The following is a 23,687-nucleotide window of genomic DNA, read 5'->3' as shown; positions in this document are numbered from 1 at the left end:
AAGAAGTGGGACAGTTTTCTATAGTCAAGTTCCTGGAGACAGCATGGGGGAAGGAAAACAAAAGTGACTTTAGAATCCTTTAGATCAGTAACAAACTTCAACTCCTTCACCCAAGAAATGAGTGGTCTTAGAGGAGGTAATTTTGTAATGCCTTATTTTTCTCATCTAGAAAAAAAGAGGGCTGTGTGGCAAAGATGGTTAGTGCTCACCAAATATCCATGTGCTCCTTTAGATTTCAGAGTCAATGGCTGGCCAGTGGACTGGAAACGGAAGTGGCTTGTCCATGTCAGAGTAGGGCAGTTAAAAGCTGGTATACCTCTATTTCTATCTCTTTCCCTTCCACAGCAACTTTGGAGGACTGCATAGCAAAAAGATGGCAAGCAACCCAGATTCCTGAGTTACTGCCTGGAGGAAAACTATACAGAGAGCTACCGGGCCTACACTGAACTTTGAGTGACAGTGAAATAAACTTTTCCTGGTTTAGGGGTTGTATTACTGCAGCATAACTTAGCTTACCCTAACTAATGCCAACTTGGCTGGTTCAAGGATTAAGTAAGAGGTTTCCTTCTCTATTTTCAAAACCTACATTCTTCCCCCAAAAGATTAATAACAGATCTGCTACAGGTCCCTTTCTGATAAAATTTTAGTGTTAGGACCTAGCCACAAACTTCTGAAAAAGAAGCCTGGTCAGCAGAGGGCCTTCAGACTTCACAAGGGTTGCTTCAATCATCTATAGAAAGCAGTACACACACTTTGCAGGATCAAAATTTAACTCGATTCATTTCCTCTAAAGTGCAGAAAAAGGCAAGTGGGGGAAGGCAGCCTGTGAACACTAGACAGCATTTACAGGTGTTTTAGCTTGCTAGCTGCTGGAATGCAATATACCAGAAACAGAACGGCTTTTAAAAAGGGGAATTTAATAAGTTGCTAGTTTACAGTTCTAAGGCTGAGAAAATGTCCCAATTAAAGCAAGTCTATAGAAATGTCCAATCAAGGCATCCACCCAGGGAAAGATACCTTGGTTCAAGAAGGCCGATGAAGTGCAGGGATTCTCTCTCAAGTGAGAAGGCCCATGGCAAACACAGTCAGGGCTTCTCTCTCATCTGGAAGGGCACATGGAAAACACAGCATCATCTGCTAGCTTCTTCTCCTGGCTTCCTGTTTCATGAAGCTCCGCGGGAGGCATTTTCCTTCTTTATCTCCAAAGGTCGCTGGCTGATAGACTCTGCTTCTCGTAGTTATGTTGTTCTTCTCTGCTCTCTCTGAATCTCCTTCATTCTCCAAAATGTTTCCTCTTTTATAGGACTCCAGAAACTTATCGAGACCCATCCAAATGGGCAGAGACATGTCATCATCTAATCCAGCCTAACAACCACTCTTGATTAAATCACATCTCCAGGGAGAAGATTTGATTACAGTTTCAAACATACAGTATTGAATAGGGATTATTCTACCTTTATGAAATGGGATTTTGATTAAAACATGGCTTTTCTAGGGGATATACATCCTTTCAAACCAACACAACTGGTATATCATTTTAAATTTCTGTTATCAGCCATCAAAAAAATTCTCAACAAAGAAAAGCCCAGGACCAGATGTCTTCACAGAATTTTACCAAGCATTTTGTACTAGCTTGAAAGGATTATGTGCCCTAGAAAAGCCATGTTTAATACTGATCCATTTTATAAAGGCAGCCATTTCTTTTAATCCCTATTTGGCACTGCAGGTTGGAAGCCTGATTAGATTATCTGCACACAGATGAGACATGCCCAGTTGCGGGTTAAAACCCTTGATTATAGGGAACGTGACTCCACCCATTCCAGGTGGGTCCTAATTAGTTTACTGGAATCCTTTAAAAGAGGAAGCATTTTGGAAAGAGCCACAAGAACAACCAGAGCCCACATAATCAGTGACTTTTGGAAATGAAGAAGGAAAATGCCCCCAGGGGAGCTTCATGAAACAAGAAGGCTGGAGAGGAGCCTAGTAGACGTTGCCATGCTCACCATGTGCCTTCCCAGTTGAGAGAGAAGCTCTGAACTTCATCGGCCTTCTTGAACCAAGGTATCTTTCCCTGGATGCCTTAGATTGGACATTTCTGTAGCCTTGCTTTAATTTGGACATTTTTATGGGCTCAGAACTTAAACTTGCAATTTGAATTTTATTCCCCTTTTTAAAAGCCATTCCATTTCTGGTATATTACATTCAGGCACTTGCAAACTAGAACACATTCCAAGAAGAATTAATACCAATCCTGCTTAAACTCTTCCAATAATTGAAAAGGAATGTGGTGGTTAGCTTCATGTGTCAACTTTGTCAGGCGATGGTGCTCAGTTTCTGGTCAAGCAAGCAGTGGCCTATCTGTTGCTGTGAGGACACTTCATGGACTTAGATCTTCAGTCAGTTGATTACACCTATGGCTGATTAAACCATGATCAACAAAGAGGAGTGCCTTCCACAATGAGAGAAGTTTAATCCAGTTAGTTGAAAGCTTTTAAAGGAGAGGTGATGATTTCAGCTGTTAGAAGAGAGCACTTTCACCTCAACTTCAGGCAGCCAGCTCTCCAGGGGAATTAACTGAAGACCTTCATTGGAGCTGTCAGCTTGTGGCCTTCCCTATGGAATTTGGACTCACACGTCTCCAATTTTATAAAATCTCATATTTACAGCTTTCTCCTATTGGTTCTATTTCGATAGAGAATGCTGACTAACACAAGGAGGGAACACGACCTAACTCATTTTGTGAAGCCAATATCACCCTAATACCAAAACCTGATAAAGATACTATACAAGAAAAGGAAATTACAGACCAATCTTTCTAATGATATATAAGCAAAAATCTTCAACAAAATACTTTCAAATTGAATTTAACAGAAATTTTAAAAATTACACATCATGATCAAGTGACTTTTATCCCAGGTGTTCAAGAGTGTTTCAACACAAGAAAATCAATTAATGTAATACTCCACATTAACACATCAGAAGGGAAAAAATACATGATCATCTTGATTGATGCAGAAAAGGAATTGGAAAAATCCAACATCCATTTTTGATAAAAACACTTTGAAAGACAGGAATAGAAGGAAACTTCCTCAACATGATAAAGGACACACGTGAAAAACCCACAGCTAACATCATACCCAATGAGGAAAGATTGAAAGCATTCCCTATAAGATCAGCAACAAGACAAGGATGCCCACTGTCACCACTGTTATCTAACATTGTGCTAGAAGTTCTAGCCAGAGCAATTAAGAAAGTAAAAGAAATAAAAAGTATCCAAATTGGAAAAGAAGAAGTAAAACTTTCACTTTTTGCTGATGATATGATCCCATATATATATAAACTATAACAGAGCTCCTAGAGAAAATAAATGAGTTCAGCAAAGTGGTGGGATATAAGATCAACGTGCAAAAATCTGTAGTGGTTCTATACACTAGTAATGAGCTATCTGAGGAGCAAATCAAGAAAAAACAATTCCATTTACAATAGCAACCAAAAGAATAAAATATCCAGGGATAAATTATTGAATTTATCTACAGAAAACTACAAAATATTGCCTAAAGAAATCAAGGAAGACCTAAAGAAATGGAAGGACATATTGTGTCCATGGATTGGATAATCAAATGTCATTAAGATGTCAATTCTACCCAAATTGATCTATGGATTCAATGCAATACCAATCAAAATTCTAATAGCTTATTTTACAGAAATGTAAAAACCAATCATCAAATTTATTTCAAAGGGTAAATAAACAATTTTGAAACGTATTAAAAAAATTTTTTTAGAACAACCAAAAACACCTTGAGAGAGAAAGATGGAGCCTGACACAGAGGCAGGAAGCCCGCAGAGGTGCACAGACAGAAGCCAGGGACTAGGAAGTAAGCCAGGCTGTGTTCCTTGAATGCACTACCCTCACCAGTGCAGCTCTGTGATCCGCAACTCACCCCATACCCCACGCATCTGAATCCCGTCACCTGCTCCCATTCCCCATGCCCCAGATGCCCTCACCCCACCAGACCCCAGTGCACATACCTGCCCACACCCCCATGCCAAGTGTAGCCCAACCCACCTCTCCTGCACCCCTCCAGAGCATTAACTCCCCTACCCTGTTTCCTGCAGCCTGTTGCCAGTGCATAAAGGCTGTGGACACTAACCTCCATACCCAGGTTACCCCTGCCCCCTGCCCATAGTGTCGCACAGCCTCACTCTGCCCCACCCCCTAAGCTTAGCACATCAATTTACAGCAATCCTAGGCCCACGCATACGCACGGCCCCCCAATCACATCATTCAGCTCTGGGAACTTCAATTTACAGCAGTCCTAGGATCGAGCATGTACATGGCCCTCAGCCACACTTCCCAGCTCTGAAAATGTGCTGACCTGTACTGCCAGATCACATCTGCCCTGAACCCACAAAGGTGTAACACCAACCTGCTGCCACAGCTCTATGCATGCACACGAAGGGTCCTGTGCCACAGGCCAGTGCACACCAGGGTTACGTCCCCCAGACTGGTGCACCCGCAAAGCTCCATCCTCCCTGGCCACTGGGCATGCACGTTCACAAGCATCAGCACAACATCCCCAACCTGCGCCTATACCTGCCCTGAGACAAATCACTGCATTGAGTGCCTCACCCCCTACCCTGCTCCCTGCTAAACAACCATCCCACAAACACAAGGCCTTAGACTACTGAAAGAAATCAATGCCCAAAGAAAATGAATCAAGATATTTACATACCCTAAAGACAGCAGAAGATCACTAAACATATCACAATGCAGATATAATCCTGTCTAATGACAAAATTAAAACACCAGAGGAGACACAGACGTTGGAACAACTAATCAAAATGTTTATACACCTCTATTTAATAAAATAAGGGGGACAGCAGATGATGTAAAGGAGATCAAGGAGATGATAGAAGAGCATAAAGAGGAATTTGAAAGATAAATAGAAATATAGTAATATCACAGAGATCAAACACTCTGTTGACCAAATAAAAAACATACTAGAGGCATACAACACCAGATTTGAAGAGACAGAAGAAAAATAAGTGATATAGAGGAGAAGAAAAATGACTTTGAAGACTCAAAACAGGAAATGGCAAAAAAAATTAAAAAATAATTTGAATTGGATCTCAGGGAAATGATAGACAAAACACAGCACACACATCTAAGAATCACTGGTGTCCCAGAAGGAGAAGAGAGGAGTAAAGGGCTAGGAAGAGTAGTTGAGGATATAATGGGGGGAAACTTCCCAACCCTTATAAAGGACATAAATATACAAGTCAAAGAACCTCAATGAACTCCAAACAGAATACATCAAAATAGGCCTCCCCCAGACACATACCAATCAGTCTGTCAAATGTTGAAGAGAAGCAGAAAATCCTGAAAGTACAAGAGAAAAGCAATCTACTACATACAAGAGAAACCATATAAGGGGGACTGAGTTCAGACTACTCAACTAGCACCATGGAGGTGAAAAGGCAGTGGTATGATATATTCAAGATCCTGAAAGAGAAGACTTCCAGCCGAGAATTCTGCACCCATCTAAACTTTCGTTTGAACTGACGGAGAGATTAAAGTTTTCACAGGCAAGGAAGTCGTGAAAGAATATGTCAACAAGAGACTGGTCCTACAAGAAATACTAAAACGAGTTCTGCCAGCTAAAACAAAACAAAACAAAAATGACAGGAGAGGGAGGACTGAAAGCGGGTACAGAATTGAACAGTATCACTAAGGGTAATTTAAAGAATACAAAGAGAAAGAGGGAAAAGAATATATAGATCTCACAAATAAAATCCAAAAGGTAAGATGGTGGATTCAAGAAATGCCTTTTCAATAATAACTTCGAATGTTAACAGACTAAACTTACCAATTAAAAGATACAGATTGCCAGAATGGATTAAGAAACATAATGCAGCTTACAAGAGACTCATCTTGGACACAAGGATACAAATAGACTGAAAGTGAAAGGATGGAAAAAGATTTTCCATGCAAGTTGTAACCAAAATAAAGTAGGAGGAGCTATACTAATATTGGACAAGATAGACTTTAAATGTAAAGACATCATAAGAGTCAAAGAAGTACACTATATACTAATTAAAGGGTCAATTCACCAAGAAATAACAATCATAAATGCCTACGCTCCCAATCGAGGAGCTCCAAAATCCATGAGACAGACATTGGCAAAACTGGAGGGAGTGACAGACGTTTCAACAATAACAGTAGGAGACTTCAATATACAACTCTCCTCTACAGATAGAACAACCAGACAGAAGATCAACAAGGAAATAAATAAATTAAATAACTTGATAAATGAGTTAGATCTAACAGATGTATATTAGGTCATTGTACCCCAAAACACAAGGATATACATTCTTCTCCAGTGCTCATAGAACATTCTCCAGGACAGATCATATGCTGGGGCACAAAACAGGTCTTTATCAATTTAAAAACACTGAAGTTATTCAAAGCACTTTCTCTGATCACAACGGGATGAAGCTGGATCTCACTTACCCCCAAAGAATGAGAATATTCACAAATATACGGAGATTGAATAATACACTCTTAAACAACCAGTAGGTCAAAGAAGAAATTGCTAGAGAAATCAGTAGCTATCTAGAGATGAATGAAAATGAGAATACAACATATCAGAACAAAATATTAGGAAATCAAATCCAACAACACATTAAAAGAATTATACACCATGATCAAGTGGGGCTTATACCCAGAATGCAAGGACAGTTCAACACAAGAAAGTCAATTAATGTAATAAAGCACATTAACAAATCAAAAGGGAAAAATCACATGATCATCTCTATTGATGCTAAAAAAGCATTGGACAAAATTCAACATCCTTTTCTGATAAAAACACTCCAAAAGATAGGAATCAAAGGTAACTACCTCAATATCATAAAGGGAATATATGAAAAACTGATAGCCAGCATCGTACTCTGTGGAGACAGACTGAAAGCTTATCCCCTAAGATCAGGAGCAAGACAAGGATGCCCACTGTCAGCACTATTATTCAACATTGTGCTAGAAGTTCTAGCTAGAGCAATCAGGCAGGACAAAGAAATAAAAGGCATCCAAATTGGAAAGGAAGAAGTAAAACTCTCATTTTTTGCAGATGTTATGATACTGTACTTGGAAGATCCTGAGAAATCTACAGGAAAATTACTTGAGCTAATAAACAAATTCAGCAAGGTGGCAGGATATAAAACTAAGTGCAAAAATCAGTAACGTTTCCATATACAAGCAATGACCTAGCTGGGGAGTTAGTTAAGGAAAAAAATCCATTCAAAATAGCAACTAAAAGAATCAAGCACTTAGGAATGAACTTAACTAGGGGCATAAAGGACTTGTACACAGAAAACTATACAACATTGCTAAAAGAAATCAAAGGAGATCTAAATAGGTGAAAAAACATTCCCTGCTCATGGATAGGAAGGCTAAATATAGTTAAGATGTCAATTCTCTCCAAATTGATCTACAGATTTAACACAATACCAATCAAAATTCCAACAACTTACTTTGAAGATGTGGAAAAACTAATTACCAAATTCATCTGGAAGGGAAAAAGACCCCGAAGAGCTAAAAGCATCCTAAAGAAGAAGAAAGTGGGAGGATTAATATTCCCTGACTTTAAAACCTTTTTTAAAACCACAGTGGTCAAAACAGCATGGTATTGACACAAAGATAGAAGCATTGACCAATGGAATCAAATTGAGAATGAAATAGACCATGAAATCTGTGGCCAACAGATCTTTGACAAGGGCCTCAAATCCTCTGAAGTGGGACAAAACAGTCTTTTCAATAATTGGACATGGAAGAACTGGATATCAATAGCCAAAAGAATGAAAGAGGACCCCTATTTTACACCTTACACAAAAATTAACTCAAAAGTGGATTAAACACCTAAATATAAGGATTAGCACCATAAAGATTCTAGAAGAAAATGTAGGGAAACATCTTCAAGACCTAGTAATAGGAGGTAGCTTCCTAAACCTTACACTCAAAGCACAAGCAACAAAAATGGATCAAAGATCTAAACATTAGGTCTAAGACCATAAAACAGTTAGAGGAAAATGTAGGGAGATATCTTATGAAACTTACAATTGGAAGCGGTTTTATGGACCTTAAACCTAAAGCAAGAGCACTGAAGAAGGAAATAAATAAATGGGAGCTCCTCAAAATTAAACACTTTTGTGCATCAAAGAACTTCATCAAGAAAGTAGAAAGACAGCCTACACAATGGGAGATAATATTTGGAAATGACATATCAGATAAAGGTCTAGTATCCAGAATTTATAAAGAGATTGTTCAACTCAACAACAAAAAGACAGCCAACCCAATTACAAAATGGGAAAAAGACTTGAACAGACACCTACCAGAAGAGGAAATACGGATGGCCAAGAGGCACATGAAGAGATGCTCAATGTCCCTGGCCATTAGAGAAATGCAAATCAAAACCACAATGAGATATCATCTCACACCCACCAGAATGGCCATTATCAACAAAACAGAAAATGACAAGTGCTGGAGAAGATGCGGAGAAAGAGGCACACTTATCCACTGTTGGTGGGAATGTCAAATGGTGCAACCACTGTGGAAGGCAGTTTGGCGGTTCCTCAAAAAGCTGAATATAGACTTGCCATACGACCCAGCAATACCATTGCTAGGTATCTACTCAAAGGACTTGAGGGCAAAGACACAAACGGACATTTGCACACCAATGTTTATAGCAGCGTTATTTACAATTGCAAAGAGATGGAAACAGCCAAAATGTCCATCAACAGGCGAGTGGCTAAACAAACTGTGGTATATACATACGATGGAATATTATGCAGCTTTAAGACAAGATAAACTTATGAAGCATGTAATAACATGGATGGACCTAGAGAACATTATGCTGAGTGAGTCCAGCCAAAAACTAAAGGACAAATACTGTATGGTCCCACTGATGTGAACGGACATTCGAGAATAAACTTGAAATATGTCATTGGTAACAGAGTCCAGCAAGAGTTAGAAACAGGGTAAGATAATGGGTAATTGGAGCTGAAGGAATACAGACTGTGCAACAGGACTAGATACAAAAACTCAAAAATGGACAGCACAATAATACCTAAGTGTAAAGTAATCATGTTAAAACACTGAATGAAGCTGCATCTGAGCTATAGGTTTTTTTTGTTTTGTTTTGTTTGTTTGTTTTTACTATTATTATTACTTTTATTTCTTTTCTCTATATTAACATTCTATACCTTTTTCTGTTGTGTTGCTAGTTCCTCTAAACCGATGCAAATGTACTAAGAAACGATGATCATGCATCTATGTGATGATGTTAAGAATTACTGATTGCATATGTAGAATGGTATGATTTCTAAAAAAAAAAAAAAGCACAAGCAACAAAAGAAACAATAGACAAATGGGTACTCCTCAAAATCAGATGCTTCTGCACCTCATAAGACTTTGTCAAAAAGGTGAAGAGGCAGCCAACTCAATGGCAGAAAATATTTGGAAATCACATATTGGACAAAGGTTTGTATATACAAAGGTTGTATATACAAAGAAATCATACAACTCAACAACAAAAGAACAAACCCAATTATAAAATGGGCTAAAGATATGAATAGGCATTTTTCTGAAGAATAAATACAGGTGGCTCGAAAGCACATGAAGAGATGCTCATTTTCATTGTCTATAAGGGAAATGCAGATGAAGATTACCACCTAACACCTATAAGAATGGCTGCTATTAAACAAACAGGAAACTATAAATGTTGGAGAGGATGTGGAGAAACTGGGACACTTATGCACTGCTGGTGGGAATGTATAATGGTGCAGCCATTATAGAACACTGTTTGGTGGTTCCTTAGGAAACTAAATATTGAGTTGTCTTATGACCCAGCAATAGCACTACTTTTTTATACTACTGGTATATAACCAGAAGAGCTGAAAGCAATGACAAAGACATTTGCACACCGATGTTCAAAGCAGCATTATTCACAATCACCAAAAGATGGAAACAAACCAAATGCCCATCAACAGACGAGTGGATCAACAAAATGTGGTATATACATATGATGGAATATTATGTAGCAGTAAGACAAAATGACATCCTGAAGCATGACAAGATGGAGGAGCCTTTAGGACATAATGCTGTGTGAAATTAGCAAGACCCAAAAGTATAGATACTGTATCATTCTACTTTTATGACCAGCATGAAGGTATAATCAGAGGCCTACAATACAGAACATAGGGACTTAGAGATACATAGAAGCTAAAGATGGGTGAACGGTTAGTTAATGAGGTTGAACTCCAATGTAAGGGAATAGATAGAAGTGAAGGTGGTTCTCTAGTGGGTCTATAAGTAATATTATCATATTGAAGATGAACAAGATTGAAAGGGGTTGTATAAACCTACATGTCCTACTGATTAACACTAGAAATATGAATTAGTTCTTGCAAGAATTACTTCAAAGATATGATTCTTGTACAAAAAATGTTTAAGTCCAGGGTACGGGGGAAAATGCTATTGCATGCTATGAGCTATGTTTAAAAGGAAACCATCAGCACTACCACAGCAATAGTAGAGGTAAATAATGGGGGGGAGGGACAAGAGTTAAGAGGAGGTTTAGATTTCCTATTTGGCAAGGGTGTGTTTATTGGTTTTCTTTCTCTTGGGAACAATGAAATTACCTAAAATTGAGAATGTTGATGGACTGTGGTCTTTGGGTCCTCTACATGATGCCCGATGATTGCAGATGGCCAAAGAATGCATGGACTGAGAAGTAGATTGGCAAATGATGGTGTATACTTATGAACGAAGCTTGTGCTGCTATGTAAAAGAACAAAGTCATGAGGCATGCAACGATGTGAATGAACACGTGGGACATTTGGTGAGACAAAATAACCCAGAAACAAAAGGACAACAATGGTATGGTCACCTTTAGAAAATGCTTATAAGAAAACAGGGGCCAGGATTGTAAGCTTTTAGAGAAGACACATTAAGTGCAGAGTGGTGATTATTATTTCTGAATTTTGAAAGGCTGTTTTATATATATAACCTGATATTTAGAGATAATAATGAAGTCAATTAGGTTGGGGTTAAAGTAATGTAGAACAGAGGGGTAAGGAAGATAATGTCTATATTTTAGAACCACACATACTCTTTGAGAACAATGGAAGAAAGGTTTACTTGATCTGGAATGGAAATTTTCTGTAGTGCATAATCTAGCTCAACCTATCTGTATAGCTCATTTGGACAACTGAAACACAGGGAGCCCAGAATAAGAAAGAGGTCCTTCAATCCTCTATAGATTATTGCACTGCCTGGATACATCCTAGAGTATATTAAGCAGATAAGCAAAAAATATTGACAAAGTCCCCTGAGGGTTAGGAGAAAGAATATGGAACTATTAAACCTTACTATCAGGAAATCCCCTGATACTGTGTCAAATTTTAGGGATACCCAAATCGATAGGCCATGCCCTCGATCATGAGGCTTACTCTCATGAAGCTTATGTAGGTAGCGGAGAAGCTAGGACTACCTATAGGCATGCCTAAGAGTTACTTCTGGAGGACGTCTTTTGTTGCTCAGATGTGGCCTCATTCTCTCTAAGCCCAACTCTGCAAGTGAAATCATTGCCCTCCCCACTACGTGGGACATGACATCCAGGTATCCCTGGCAACGTGGGAGATGACTCCCAGGAATGAATCCAGACCTGGTACCATGGGATCAACAATTCCATCCTGACCAAAAGGGGGAAAAGAAGTATAACACTAATAAAGTAGCAGTGGTAGAGAAAGTTCAATTACAGTCGAGAGGTTACTTTGAAAGTTGCTCTTATACAAGCTTCGGTTAGACATTGCTACCTATCATAACCAGCCAACCCCCAACCAGGATCATTCCAGCCAATCCTAAAGAACATCTAAGGCAATATATAAGATTCCACAAGGGTTCCATGAACTAGAATAACTTTCCAGAAACCTACAACCTCCAGATGGGACCCTGGTCCAGATAAGTCCTGAAACCTAGTACAGCCTCTCCAGAACATCAGATAGTTCCATTTCCCTACCCTATATTAGTGACAGATCCTTCCGATATGAAAAATTTAGAATGGGCATAGCCCAAATACCCCTAAAGAGAGGGATGGAAAGATCAAAGGTGATGATGGAGTTATATAGATAAGATGGGATTTAACAAATGAATGTGAATGCTGAATCATTAACTTGATATATGTTTTAGTCTCCAGTATTTTAGAGCAGCTAGAAGTAAAAACCTAAAATTGTGGAATTGTAACCCACGCCAAACTCTGAAATATGTTCTACAACTAATTGTGTTGCTGTGCTTTGAAATTTATAGCTTTTTTGTATATATGCTATTTTTCACAAAAAATGAAGGAAAAAAAGTCGATTGTGATGATAAAAAAAATATTTAAGCCTTCTAGCCTCCTATGTTCTGGAGAAGCTAGAAGGCAAAATCTGAAAGTATCATATAGTAGCCCATGAGAAGCTCTGGGATCTGTCCTGCAACTACTTGTTAAGAGTACTTTGAACACTATTGCTTTTTTATTTCTATGCTTTCTATATATGTTATACTATCCATAAAAAAAAGTTAAAAAGAAAAAAACATCTTGAGAAGGAAAAATGAACTTGGAGGGTTCACACTACCTGACTTTAGAGCACATTACAAAGCTACAGAGGTCAAAACAGCACGTTACTGGCATAAGGATAGACATATTGAACAATGAAATCAAACTGAGAGTTCAGAAATAGACCCTCACGTCTCTGGTCAATTGATTTTGACAAGGAGGCCAAGTCCACTCAACTGGGACAGAAAAGTCTCTTCAATAAATGGTGCTAGAACTGGATATCTATATCCAAAAGAATATAAAGAGGACCCTTATCTCATACCATATACAAAAATTTACTCAAAATTTGATTAAAGATCTAAGCACTAGTGCTAGGACCATAAAACTCCTGATGAAAACATAGGGAAATATCTTAAAGATCTTGTGGTAGGATATGGTTTCTTAGCTTTTACTCCCAAAGCACAAACAACAAAATAAGAAATAGATCAATGGGCTCTCTTCAAAATTGAATACTTTTGTGCTTCAAAGGTCTGTAAAGAAAGTAAAAAGGCAGCCTACGCAATGGGAGAAAGTATTCGGAAACCATATATCTGATAAGGATTTAACATCCAGAAAGATAACACTGTTCTACAATTCAACAATGAAAAGACAAACAACCCAATTTAAAAAATGGGCAAAAGACATGAATAGACACTTTTCCAAAGTGTTAATACAAATGGATAAAAAGCACATGAAAAGATGGTCGATATCACTAGCTGTCAGAGAAATGCAAATCAAAACCATGAGATATCATTTCACACCTACTAGGAACGGCCATGATCATAAAAGTAGAAAACTACAAGTGCTAGAGAAAATGTTGAAAAATAGGAACATTTATTCATTTTTGGTGGAAATGTAGAATAGTGCAGGCACTTTGGAAGGCAGTTTGGTGATTCCTCAAGAAGTTAAGCATAGAGCTACCATATGATCTGGCAATACCATAACTAGGTATATACACAGAAGAACTGAAAGCAGGGAGGTGATAGACATTTTCACACCGAAGTTTACAGTGGCATTATTCACAATTGCCAAAAGATGGAAACAGTCCAAGTGTCCATCAACTGAAAGTTGGGTAAACAAACTGTGGTACAGATATATGATGGAATATTATGCAACTATAAGAAGGAATGAAGTCCTGACGCATTCAACAACATAGATGAACCTTGAGGATATTATGTTGAGCAAAATAAGCCACACACAGAAGGACAATATTGAATGGTCTCAGTAATATGAACTAATTATAATAAGCAATCTCTGAGAGTTAAAATCTAGAGTATAGGTTAACAGGAGATAGAAAGAGGGTAAAGAATGGGCAGATGATGCTTACGGTGTACAGAATTTTTAATAAGGTTTATCATAAATGTTCAGAAATGATAGCAAAATACTGTTAGTATAATTAACAGTGGTGCATCTGAGTCTTGGGTCATGTATATCACCAGAAGGAAAGCTTGAGGATAAAACACGGGGCTGTATAACATAGTGAAACCTTTTGTGGACAATGACTGTGGTTAATTGTACAAATATAAGAAAGTTCTTGCTAGAACTAGCACAAATCTACATCACTATCATCAGGTGTTAATAAGGTGGAATATGGGAAAAAGTACAATTAACGCAAATTAAGGAGTATAGTTAACAGTAACATTGTAATGTTGTAATATTCTTTCATCAATTGTGACAAAGCAACCAAAGCCAAGTATCAATAATAGTGGGGTATAAGGCGTATGGGATTTTTCTTCCAGAGCAATGGAAATGTTCTTAAATGGATTGTGGTGTGAATGCACAATTATGTAATTACACCAAGAGGCACTAATTGTACACTTTGGAAGGATTGTATGGTATGTGAATAAAACTGTTAAAAAAATCTATTTGGGTGTCTTGTGACCTAATGGCTTACAAACGCTGACACGAGGGCAATGCCCAGGACTGTGAGTGAGGACCTGCTGGAGCCTAAAGAACCACATGTTCTGAGACATTATCTCATCTGCATTCTCAGCATCCTATGATTCAGGGCCCTCAGACATGACTTAGACTGGGTACTAAAGAGAACTGAGGCCCAAAGCGGAAAGGTGTTTGCCAGAGGTCCTACTGCCAGTGAGTGGCTAAATCCCAACCCTGCTCCTGCCTCTGGGGGCTCCTTCTCTCCACCAGTGGTCACCCCACATTAGCCACGTTCCCACCTATTCACGACTTCCTATATCACCCGCCTGAGTGGGGTCTGTTAAAAATGAACACTAGACTCAGGCTCACCAAGCTTTCCCCTGCCCATTTCATCACGATTTCGTGGGTGCACTCTGCATTGATGCTGTTATTAAAAGTCAGTCCTACTTTAGCAACCAGACAGAAAAGCTCTAATCACCCCAGGTATTTCCAACAAGTCCTTCAAAGAACATTATTATTCTGAATAAAGCTCTCCCCTACCACCACTACCCAATTTTAGTCTTAACACTCCTATTTTATCCTACAGAAGTACTCTCCCATTTAATGAAAAAAAGAAAAAGCCTACTTTTAAGAAATATATACACTTGCCTGAGTAGCCAAAGTATCTGTGTTAAATCTCAAAATTAAAGATCTTCTCCTGCCTCTTTTCCCCCTCTTCATGAACTCCCTTTCTTGTTCATATACTGTTTTGGGGAAGGGGCAATAAATCACATTATTCTCCAGGATTGGGGGATTGTTACTTGGAACACCTGCCACCCCCAATCCCCTGAAAGTTTGGGGCTTCTGGTGGGAGGAGAAAGCTGAACATCTAGTAGGGCCTGACCAAAAGGCAGGAAGCTCCAGCAGAACAACAGCTGCAGTCCAGAGACGTTCTGCCAGAAGCATGTTCCTCCACTGCATTTTATTTCTAGCTATATTTCAGGTGCTATGGATTGGCAGCCAGGCAAGGGCCCTGCTGTTCTGCCCCCAGTGTGTGCCAGGAATGTGCTAGATGCTTTACATTCTCCATCTCCTGTGGTCCTCACTAAGAGCCCTGTGAAATGGGAATTAACGTGTTTAAACCTAAAAGAGGCCAGGCCACAAATAAAACCACTACCTTCTCACCCTGCGTGGAACATGTCTCCCAGGAATGAGCCTTCCTGGCCCTGAGGGCTTAATACCAAATTAATCAGACCAGTGATGCTTTAGGAGAAAGATTTTCATCAAAAGAGGGAAATGTAAAGGAACAAAACAAAATACCGTTTCTATTTCTTAAAGATTTTAAATGAGGTAAAGAGGCCATTCAGGAAGTTACTCTTAAACAGGTCTCAGCCAGTTACCCAAGCTGCCAAAGTAAGCATACCCATAAGCAAGAGTGTTCCTCAAAATCCTAAGGACACCTGGGCACAATAAACCACAAGATAGAGAAATCAATAAGCTTTCGAAACAGAAGTACATTTGGAGTCCTTCTGTTTGGATTACTACCTGCAGCTGCAATTCTAAGACCCCAAATAACTACAGTTATAGCCTTGCAGGAAGAATAAAAGAAAAACGAGGTTGCGGGCGATAAGCGATTGCCCTCATGTTGCAGGCTGGCATTGGAATCCACAGGTATATCTGGCTCCAAAGTCGCTAGAGGATAATGCCGAGGATGGGATAGCGAAAGGAAATGAAACTGGAATTATTTTATTATCCTAACGGTTCCCCTCTTGGAAGGGAGCCGGCCGATAGTTGAGTAATATCGTCTCTGTAGTACTCGAGGATAGACTGGGGTGTAATGAAGACAGAAAATAAGGGGTTAATGGCCACCGGAATTTCCCTCTCAGCAGCACGAATTTCCATCCCAGCCCACCGCAGCCCAGCCCTGCCGGACCAGGAAGTTGGCGGCTACAAGGCTCAGACCCACGCAAGGACTTGAGAGAACAAGCAACCAAAGCGCAGCAACTAATTAATCAGACATCCCCTGCCGACTATTGAGAAACGCTCAACCCGCAAGCGCCGTCCAGCCCTCAACCCCGCGACGGTGTCAGCACGGACCCTAGCGTGCAAGATGCTGCGTGGGGGCTGGGCTGGAAATAAGCACCAGGTTGGGACACTCCAGGTGAGCAGCCGCCAACATTCTCGTGCGCGCCCCAAGGGTACAAGTTTCCGCCAACGCTCCCGTGCGCCAAGCTTCCACCTCCCCCAGCGACCCAGCTAACCCACCACCACCTCACTCCGCAGCCCCCCCGCTCACCTTCACGGTGGCTGGCAGCGGTAGCACAGCCCCGCGGCCGCCGCGGCGGCCGAAACGGAACTTGGCCGCCTTGTAGATTTTCCAGTAGACGAAAAGCACCACGCCAAGGGGTAAGTAGAAGGCGCCGCAGGTGGAGAAGACCGCGTAAGAGGGTTCTTGGCTCACCTGGCAGCGCTGCAGCCGGGCGTCGTACGCCTCGCCCCAGCCAAAGAGCAGCCGCGCCAGGGCGATGAGCGCCGAGAGCGCCCAGGTGAGCGCGATCATGAGCGCCGACGCGCGGCGGCGGGTGCGCAGCGTGTACTGCAGGTGGCGCGTGATGGTCCAGTAGCGGTCCAGGGCGATGGCCGCCACGTTCCAGATGCTGGCCGTGCAGCACAGTACGTCGAAGGAGATCCACACCTGGCACAGTCTCCGGCCCAGCCGCCAACACCGCCCGGACGACAGCTCGCTCACCAGACTTAATGGCATCACCACTGCCGCCACCAGCACGTCCGACACGGCCATCGAGGCCACCAAGTTATGCGGAACGCGATGGAAGGCGCGGACGCGCAGGATGGTGACCAGAACCAGGAGGTTCCACAGGAAGGTGGCCATGATCAGCAGCACGAACATCGTCACCACCAGCACAGTAAAGACGGAGAGGGGCGGCTCACGGCTCGCCAGGGCGGCGCCACCAGGGGTGGACCTGATGACCCCGTTTGGGCTTAGGGTGCTGCTGCTGGAGGCCTCGGGTCCCGGGGATGCGGCGTCGTCTGCAGTGGCCACCGAAAGACTGGTTGCCTCCATGGCGCACGGCGAGCTGTAGCTGGACTCCCGGGCAGGGGACTCAATGCGCAGCCCCAGGGCTCGGCTTGGACTGGACGGGTAGGGGCGCGGGAGAGAGCACTACGTGTCCAGGAAGGCACAAGACGGACCCAGGTCTCTATACCCTGGTTCCTCTTTCGGGACCGCAGACGCTGCGCCCCCAGCTCCCTTTGGTGCCTCCACTTGGAGCTCTCGTGGACCCTCGCTTCCAGTGAAGAAAACAGAGTGTGGAAACCGCAGTCCAGCTCTGCAACTTGCAGCGCGCCAGGCTCTCCCACCTCCTCACTGTCCCCAGGGAAACTGAAAGTGGACAGGCTGGGAATCCAAGAGCTCAGCGGAGTGTCCGCGCAGGGGCGGGCTTGGAGAGGTGCCCCCGGCCCCCCACACTCTGGAGGCGGCTGGAGCGGAGCGGCGCAGGGGGTGGGCTGGAGTGGGCGGGGTAGGCGGTAATCTGGCTAACCCGTCAATAGGAGCGGGTTTCCACGCTGTCCCCGGTGGGTCTTCCGCCTCGGTGGAACGAAGAGAATCTGGCTGCGGTGGTCTCGGGAGAAGGTTTACGACCGTGCAGGAATTTCTTAGCCTCCCCCTTCGCAGATCCCTCGGAACGGTCTAGCTGCGCGGTGTGACTTCGGTAAACAGAGGGGCGTGCCCTCTTCCGGTCAGTGGGGCGCTGGGTTTGCTCGAATCTCCTGCCCTATCTATTTATCTATACCTGACTGAGTTACTCAAGTATCAGAGTGTGCAACTAGAGGTCTCCTAAACCCGGTCCCATCCGCTCTCTCCCGGCTCTGCGAACTGCCCCGAGAGGGCTTGATAGCGCCCGGAGAAGTTCACTCCGTCTCCATGCAGAAGAACGCTGCCTGTGGGCAGGTTTGGGGAGCGCTGGGAGAGGAAGAGGGAGCGTTTAGACCTCTTTGCCGGCTGCAGTCTTGCCCCCCATCAGATCTTCACGCAGACACTCAGTCCCCGGCTTTTCAGGTTTTAACCTTCATGACCCGCAGAGAGTCTGTACCTTCCAATTTGTCACATCCAGGTTAAAAAGCTGTTTTGTTGGCTCAAGGACAGAGGTTGGTTTGGAAAGGTGAAATTCCCCTATGCCAGTTTTTAGTCTCCCTACTTTTTTTTTTTCTTTCAAATAGTGCAATCATAATTAAATAAGCATAAAGCTTCAGTACTTGGATCCCCCGGAGTAAAAGAAAGAGAGAAAGAACACAGAGCCCAAGCTATCCTTTCTTTATTCGGCACATCAGAGCTGGTAGTCACCCATAGGCTTCTTACTAACACTCTAGGAAGAGGGAAAAGCTTTGGACAGAACAGGGTGCTCAGGAGAGTCTGGCGTGCAGGAATTTCTTAGCCTCCCCCTGTAGTCTGAGAGGCAGCACTCCACCTGGAAAGGCCACCTAGCCTGCAGCAGGTGAACTGGTTTTCTTCCCTGGTCCTGAAGTGTCCTGCCACCAAGCAGTCCTAATATCGAGGGGATGCACCCTGCAGGAGTGTCTCCCCTGCTCCAACACCGGTCAGTAATAGCCTTCTCCTCTACTGCCCCTTCCTCCTCAGTTAACAGAAAGGTGCTTTCTGCTTTGTGGGCAAGAGAGGTATACTTGTTATGACACAGTTCTGGTTTACAGGCTCAACACACTCACAGAGCATAAAAAGAAACATACAGAGGAGTCAAAGTAGAAATACTTGGTCATAGAGGGTTGTGGTTGATAAAAAGGACAGAAATGAAGGAGTTGTGGTCAAGCAATGTCCTGGAGGAGGCGGCAGCTAAAGTTTTACTGAAGCCTCTGGAAGGATTTGGATATTAGACAAGATGAATGGAAGGCTGGACTTGGAAGCAGGCTGGCCTGGCTGGAGGGCAAAGGGCTGGTATCCCCAGCAGGAACAGGCAGGAGATGATCCTGCAGGGGGCCGTGTTCGCACTCGATCCTGGAAAGAATTGAGTTATGCAAGATTTTTTGGAAAATAGACATGATGAAGAGAATCCAGCAGAAGGAAATGATAGCTAGCCTTTGAGATACTTAATAATTTTCTCCCTGTATAATTGAGCAAACATTATAGCGAGAGCAAAAAATACTAAAAATGTAAAAGCATTCCCATGTATCACTTAGATATATGGCACATTTCTATTTTCCAGCCTCTGCTCTTATCGACTCTTTTTTTCATTCTTATAGTCAATTTCTATTTTATTTTGCAGACTTCTCTCAACACATTTCATGTTGCTACATCTTCTCTTCACAGTTATACCTTTTATATTGTACCACCTATTATGTGGGAGACTTTGGGTAATTTAGGCTTTTTGAGACTGTTTCCTCCCTGAAAAATGGGGATATTCATACCTGTCATGAGATTGCAATAAGGCTAAAATTAGATAAAGCCTTTAGCACAGGTTTGACTAAGTGTGCCATTAATGATGACTTTTGCTACTATGTTTAACTTCCAGACCCAATCCTAGAATTCAGTTCCTGTCTGATCTTTTGATGTAGATCAGGTTTTTATGTTTTAATCTCTCTAATCTTTTTAAGAACAAAACTCTTTCACACACTTCATTTCTCTTAATCTTATCCACAACCTTTTTAGGCATCATTCCCATTTTGCAGATGAACAAATGAGAGAGGGATTGAAACTTGGAGCTCTGTTCTTCTGACTCCAAATCTCTCATTTATCCATGACACCAAACTGCCTCCCATACACTGGACTGGGGACTCAGTTTGAGTCCCCAATCCTCAGTTTGTTTTCACTTCACTCTGTCGTATAAATAGTTTCATGTGGTGCTAAAGCCCATACAGATATCATTTTATAAAACCGTATTGGTTCTCAATTACAAATCATCTCTGATAGCTCTCCCCCTTGTTCCCTGCCCTACAGCCACACTGGCCTCCTTATTCTGTGCATATGACAAGCACATTTCCATTCTCATGGAATGTGCCTGTGCCTGGGTTGTTTTTCCTTTGGAAAGGTGTGACTTGTTCAGGTCTCTGTTCCAGCGTCACCATTTTAGACTTTCCTGACTATAGTTATCTATGATCAATCAACTCAGAAAACATGGGATCTTCCAATGTTCTCTATTCCTCTATTCTGCTTTATTTGTCTTCACAGCACATCACAGTAACAACATCATATTATTTATTTAATCCCCTCTTTATTACCTGCCCTCCCAACTAAAATGTAGGCTCTTCCTGGACAAGGAATTTGTTGACTGCTCTATCCTTAGCATCTAGTCCTGTACCAAGCACATAAGAGAGAATTCAATAAACTTGAAACTACATTTATTGAATGAATGAATGAAACATTGTTGGGAGGGGTGATCCATCGACCCTGAGCACCCCTGCAGGTTCTTCCTGGGTATGTGAAGAAGGCAAGGTCCTGGCCACTCATTACCCAGGACGCGTCTCAGAGTTGAGTTTGCAACAAGCAATCTTAAAGAATGAGGTAACGCCTCCCCCAAGGCAAAGAGCAGGCTTGCTTCCATCTAATATTAAAGTAGTGAAACCCCCAAGTTCAGCGTCGCTGTCCTGTAACATAGCCCACTGTGTGTGCAGGCATCCACCACGCACCCTTGGTGTCATCCCATGGGACTCGAAGGGCATGGGGAACCAGCATAAATGAACATGAAGCTTTGTGAACCATTCTGTTTGAAGTAATAAAGTCCTTTATCTCTGACCCAAGAGTCTCAAATCTTCTGCCAGCATCCAATGAACAGTACTAGGCAAGCTTGCTAGCTGGCAAGTAGGGCAGAATCTCAGCCCTGCACAGTACTTTACAGGCATTTGGTTGGTTGGTTTTTCATAATTACAATTAGCAGAATGAATCTTTTCCCTTTGGAGGTTATTTCCTTAATACACACTCTCCCAAATTTAATAACTGAGTTCAAATGTAAAAACTGTTTGATTGTTCTTTTTACTATTTCCAGACTGCACCTGAGAGAGATTTAATGGACTCACTGTTCTCATAGGTCTGGCTTTGGAGAATTACAAGAGAGGTGCTGACAGCCTTGCCCAAATCAATTTTTATCATCAAAAACACCTTTTAATTGGTGTATAATGATACCCTTTAATTGTTTTAATTTGCATTTCTTTAATGGCTAAAATAGCTGCGTTTTACTACATTGCGATTTATTGTCCATACATCTTTGGGTAGAAGCTGTTCATCCCCTTTAACTACTTTATAAAGAAATCTGAGTACTGACCTCATGCGCATTTATCAATTTTAATGTATTTTGCAAGCAGATTTTCATCCATTTTGTTTAACAAAATTATTCCCTGTTACTCTTCTGTTTGCATATATTTTATTATATTTTGTGGAATAAAATTTTCATTTATGTAATATAACAGATTGATTTCGTCTCCGTCAATGCCCTGAACTTATTCAGGAATCACAAATTGCTTTCTTGCCCCTATTTTCTTTACTGACATTCACAAATAAATATTTTTAAGTCATCTCTCTGGTCCCTCTGGAGTCACTGTGGCGTACAGGAGGAGAGGCTGATGCAGCCTTCTCACCCCCTTGCTCTGTGCATTTCTATCCAACGCAACCCAGCCCTAATTTTTGAGCCCCTTTTGGTGGTACAAAGAAGGGTAAGATGTTGTCCCTGCCCGGAAGGATATTCCATCCACCAGACAGCCAGATCTACTTACCTTGCAACTGCAACACAGCAAGATGTGCTAACAGCCGCTTAGGGATATAATCAAAGACATCTGGCCATGCAGGGGCATGTGGTCACCTCCTATGTCGGGGAGCAGAGAAGGCATCTTGGGGGAGTCAGTTTTTGACTTAGACCTCAAGAGATGGATAGGATTTTCACGGACAGAGTTGGGGGAGATGGAAAGTGGAGGGAGGCATGACTGACAGGAGCAGGGTGAGAAAGGGGTAGAGCAAAAGAGCAAACTGAGGGGTGGGCCACAGTGGCTCAGCAGGCAAGAACGCTTGCCTGCCATGCCTGAGGACCCGGGTTTGATTCCCGGTGCCTGCCCATGTGAGAAAAAAAAAAGAACAAGCCAAGTAAAACTGGCAGCAGAGAATGAGCAGTTTGCCGATTTTTTATTTTAGAGAAACAAATGGTTTCAAAATCATCTTTATTCCATCCATTTTTTCATTTCTCTCAAGTACTGTCATTTATCTCCCTTAATTCATTCCCTGATATTATCGCTCTTGTGTTCTTCCAGCTGATTTTTAATCTCATTTTTAAAATACATTCTTTCCATATTTGTTCATCATGTCTCAGACCAAGTGTTACCTCCTTTGAGAAGCTGGTCGTATACCCCATATCCACCCCAAGCTCAGTCCCAGTTGTTGGTCCTGAAATCACAGGCTGGGACAGGGACACAGCTCTGCCTCCCGGTTATATGGCAGGCTCCCAGAGCATCTGCACGGGGCCTAATGTAGGGTCCGTAAACTCCCATGATTGAATGAAGGAAGGAAGGAAAAATACGAAGAGAGCCCAGGGAAAGCCTGCTAAAGATGGAGAACTGTTGCAGGAGTTTACAGGGCTCAGGGAAGAAATCTTATCATAAACAGTGTGGAGGTATCTGCTGAGGATAAAGCCAAAAAAATGGGAGGAAATATAAAGAATATATTTGTTTTTAAATGATTGTACAAAACATGTTGGCAGTCAGGGGATAAGTTGACAGGGTATAGAAAAACTCCTTCTTTGTTGCAGCTCAAACATTGCCTCCTTAGAATGGTCTAATTCGGCAGTTCTGAAACTTCAGCATGCATCAGAATTATCAGGAGAGCTTGTTAAGACATATTTTGCTGGGTACCATTCCCAGAGTTTCTAAGTTAAGAGGTCTGGGGTGAGGCCCGAGAGTATACGTTTCTGTCAAGCACCCAGGTGGTGCTGCTGCTATTGCTCCAGGAACACTCTTTGAGAACCACTGTCCTAAGGTCGATTCCTCGGGCTTTTCTCTCCACTTCCCATCACTGTGTGCCAAGCATTCTTCTAGATGTTTTATATAAATTAACCCATTTAATTTACCTAATAACCTTATAAGATAGATATTTTTATTACCTCCATTCTACAGATGAATGAAGAAGCAAGAGAAATTAAATTATGTTACCCAAATCACATGGCTCATTCAGCTCTGGAATCTTTTTGACTTTAA

The 23,687-nt window shown here is 41.9% G+C and overlaps 2 protein-coding genes across 2 annotated transcripts in view; both read right to left on the bottom strand.

Moving 5' to 3' along the window:
- LOC143677527 (5-hydroxytryptamine receptor 5B-like) overlaps positions 1 to 17,565 on the bottom strand; it is a 74,580-nt gene extending 57,015 nt beyond the window's left edge. The window contains exon 1 of the mRNA XM_077153541.1: positions 16,780 to 17,565. Within this exon, the coding sequence (XP_077009656.1) occupies positions 16,780 to 17,565 (786 nt within the window). The remainder of the gene's footprint in view (positions 1 to 16,779) is intronic.
- A 481-nt stretch (positions 17,566 to 18,046) lies between these two features.
- The window catches only part of LOC143675716 (5-hydroxytryptamine receptor 5B-like), a 7,574-nt gene continuing 1,933 nt past the window's right edge, over positions 18,047 to 23,687 (bottom strand). The window contains 2 exon segments of the mRNA XM_077151762.1: positions 18,047 to 18,196; positions 18,346 to 18,465. Coding sequence (XP_077007877.1) covers positions 18,047 to 18,196; positions 18,346 to 18,465 — 270 coding nt within the window.

This window comes from Tamandua tetradactyla, chromosome 3, assembly GCF_023851605.1.
Source record: "Tamandua tetradactyla isolate mTamTet1 chromosome 3, mTamTet1.pri, whole genome shotgun sequence".
NCBI classification, from domain to species: Eukaryota; Metazoa; Chordata; class Mammalia; order Pilosa; family Myrmecophagidae; genus Tamandua; species Tamandua tetradactyla.
The sequence above is the reverse complement of the archived record's forward strand: the minus strand, read 5'-3'. Positions and strand labels throughout refer to the sequence as shown.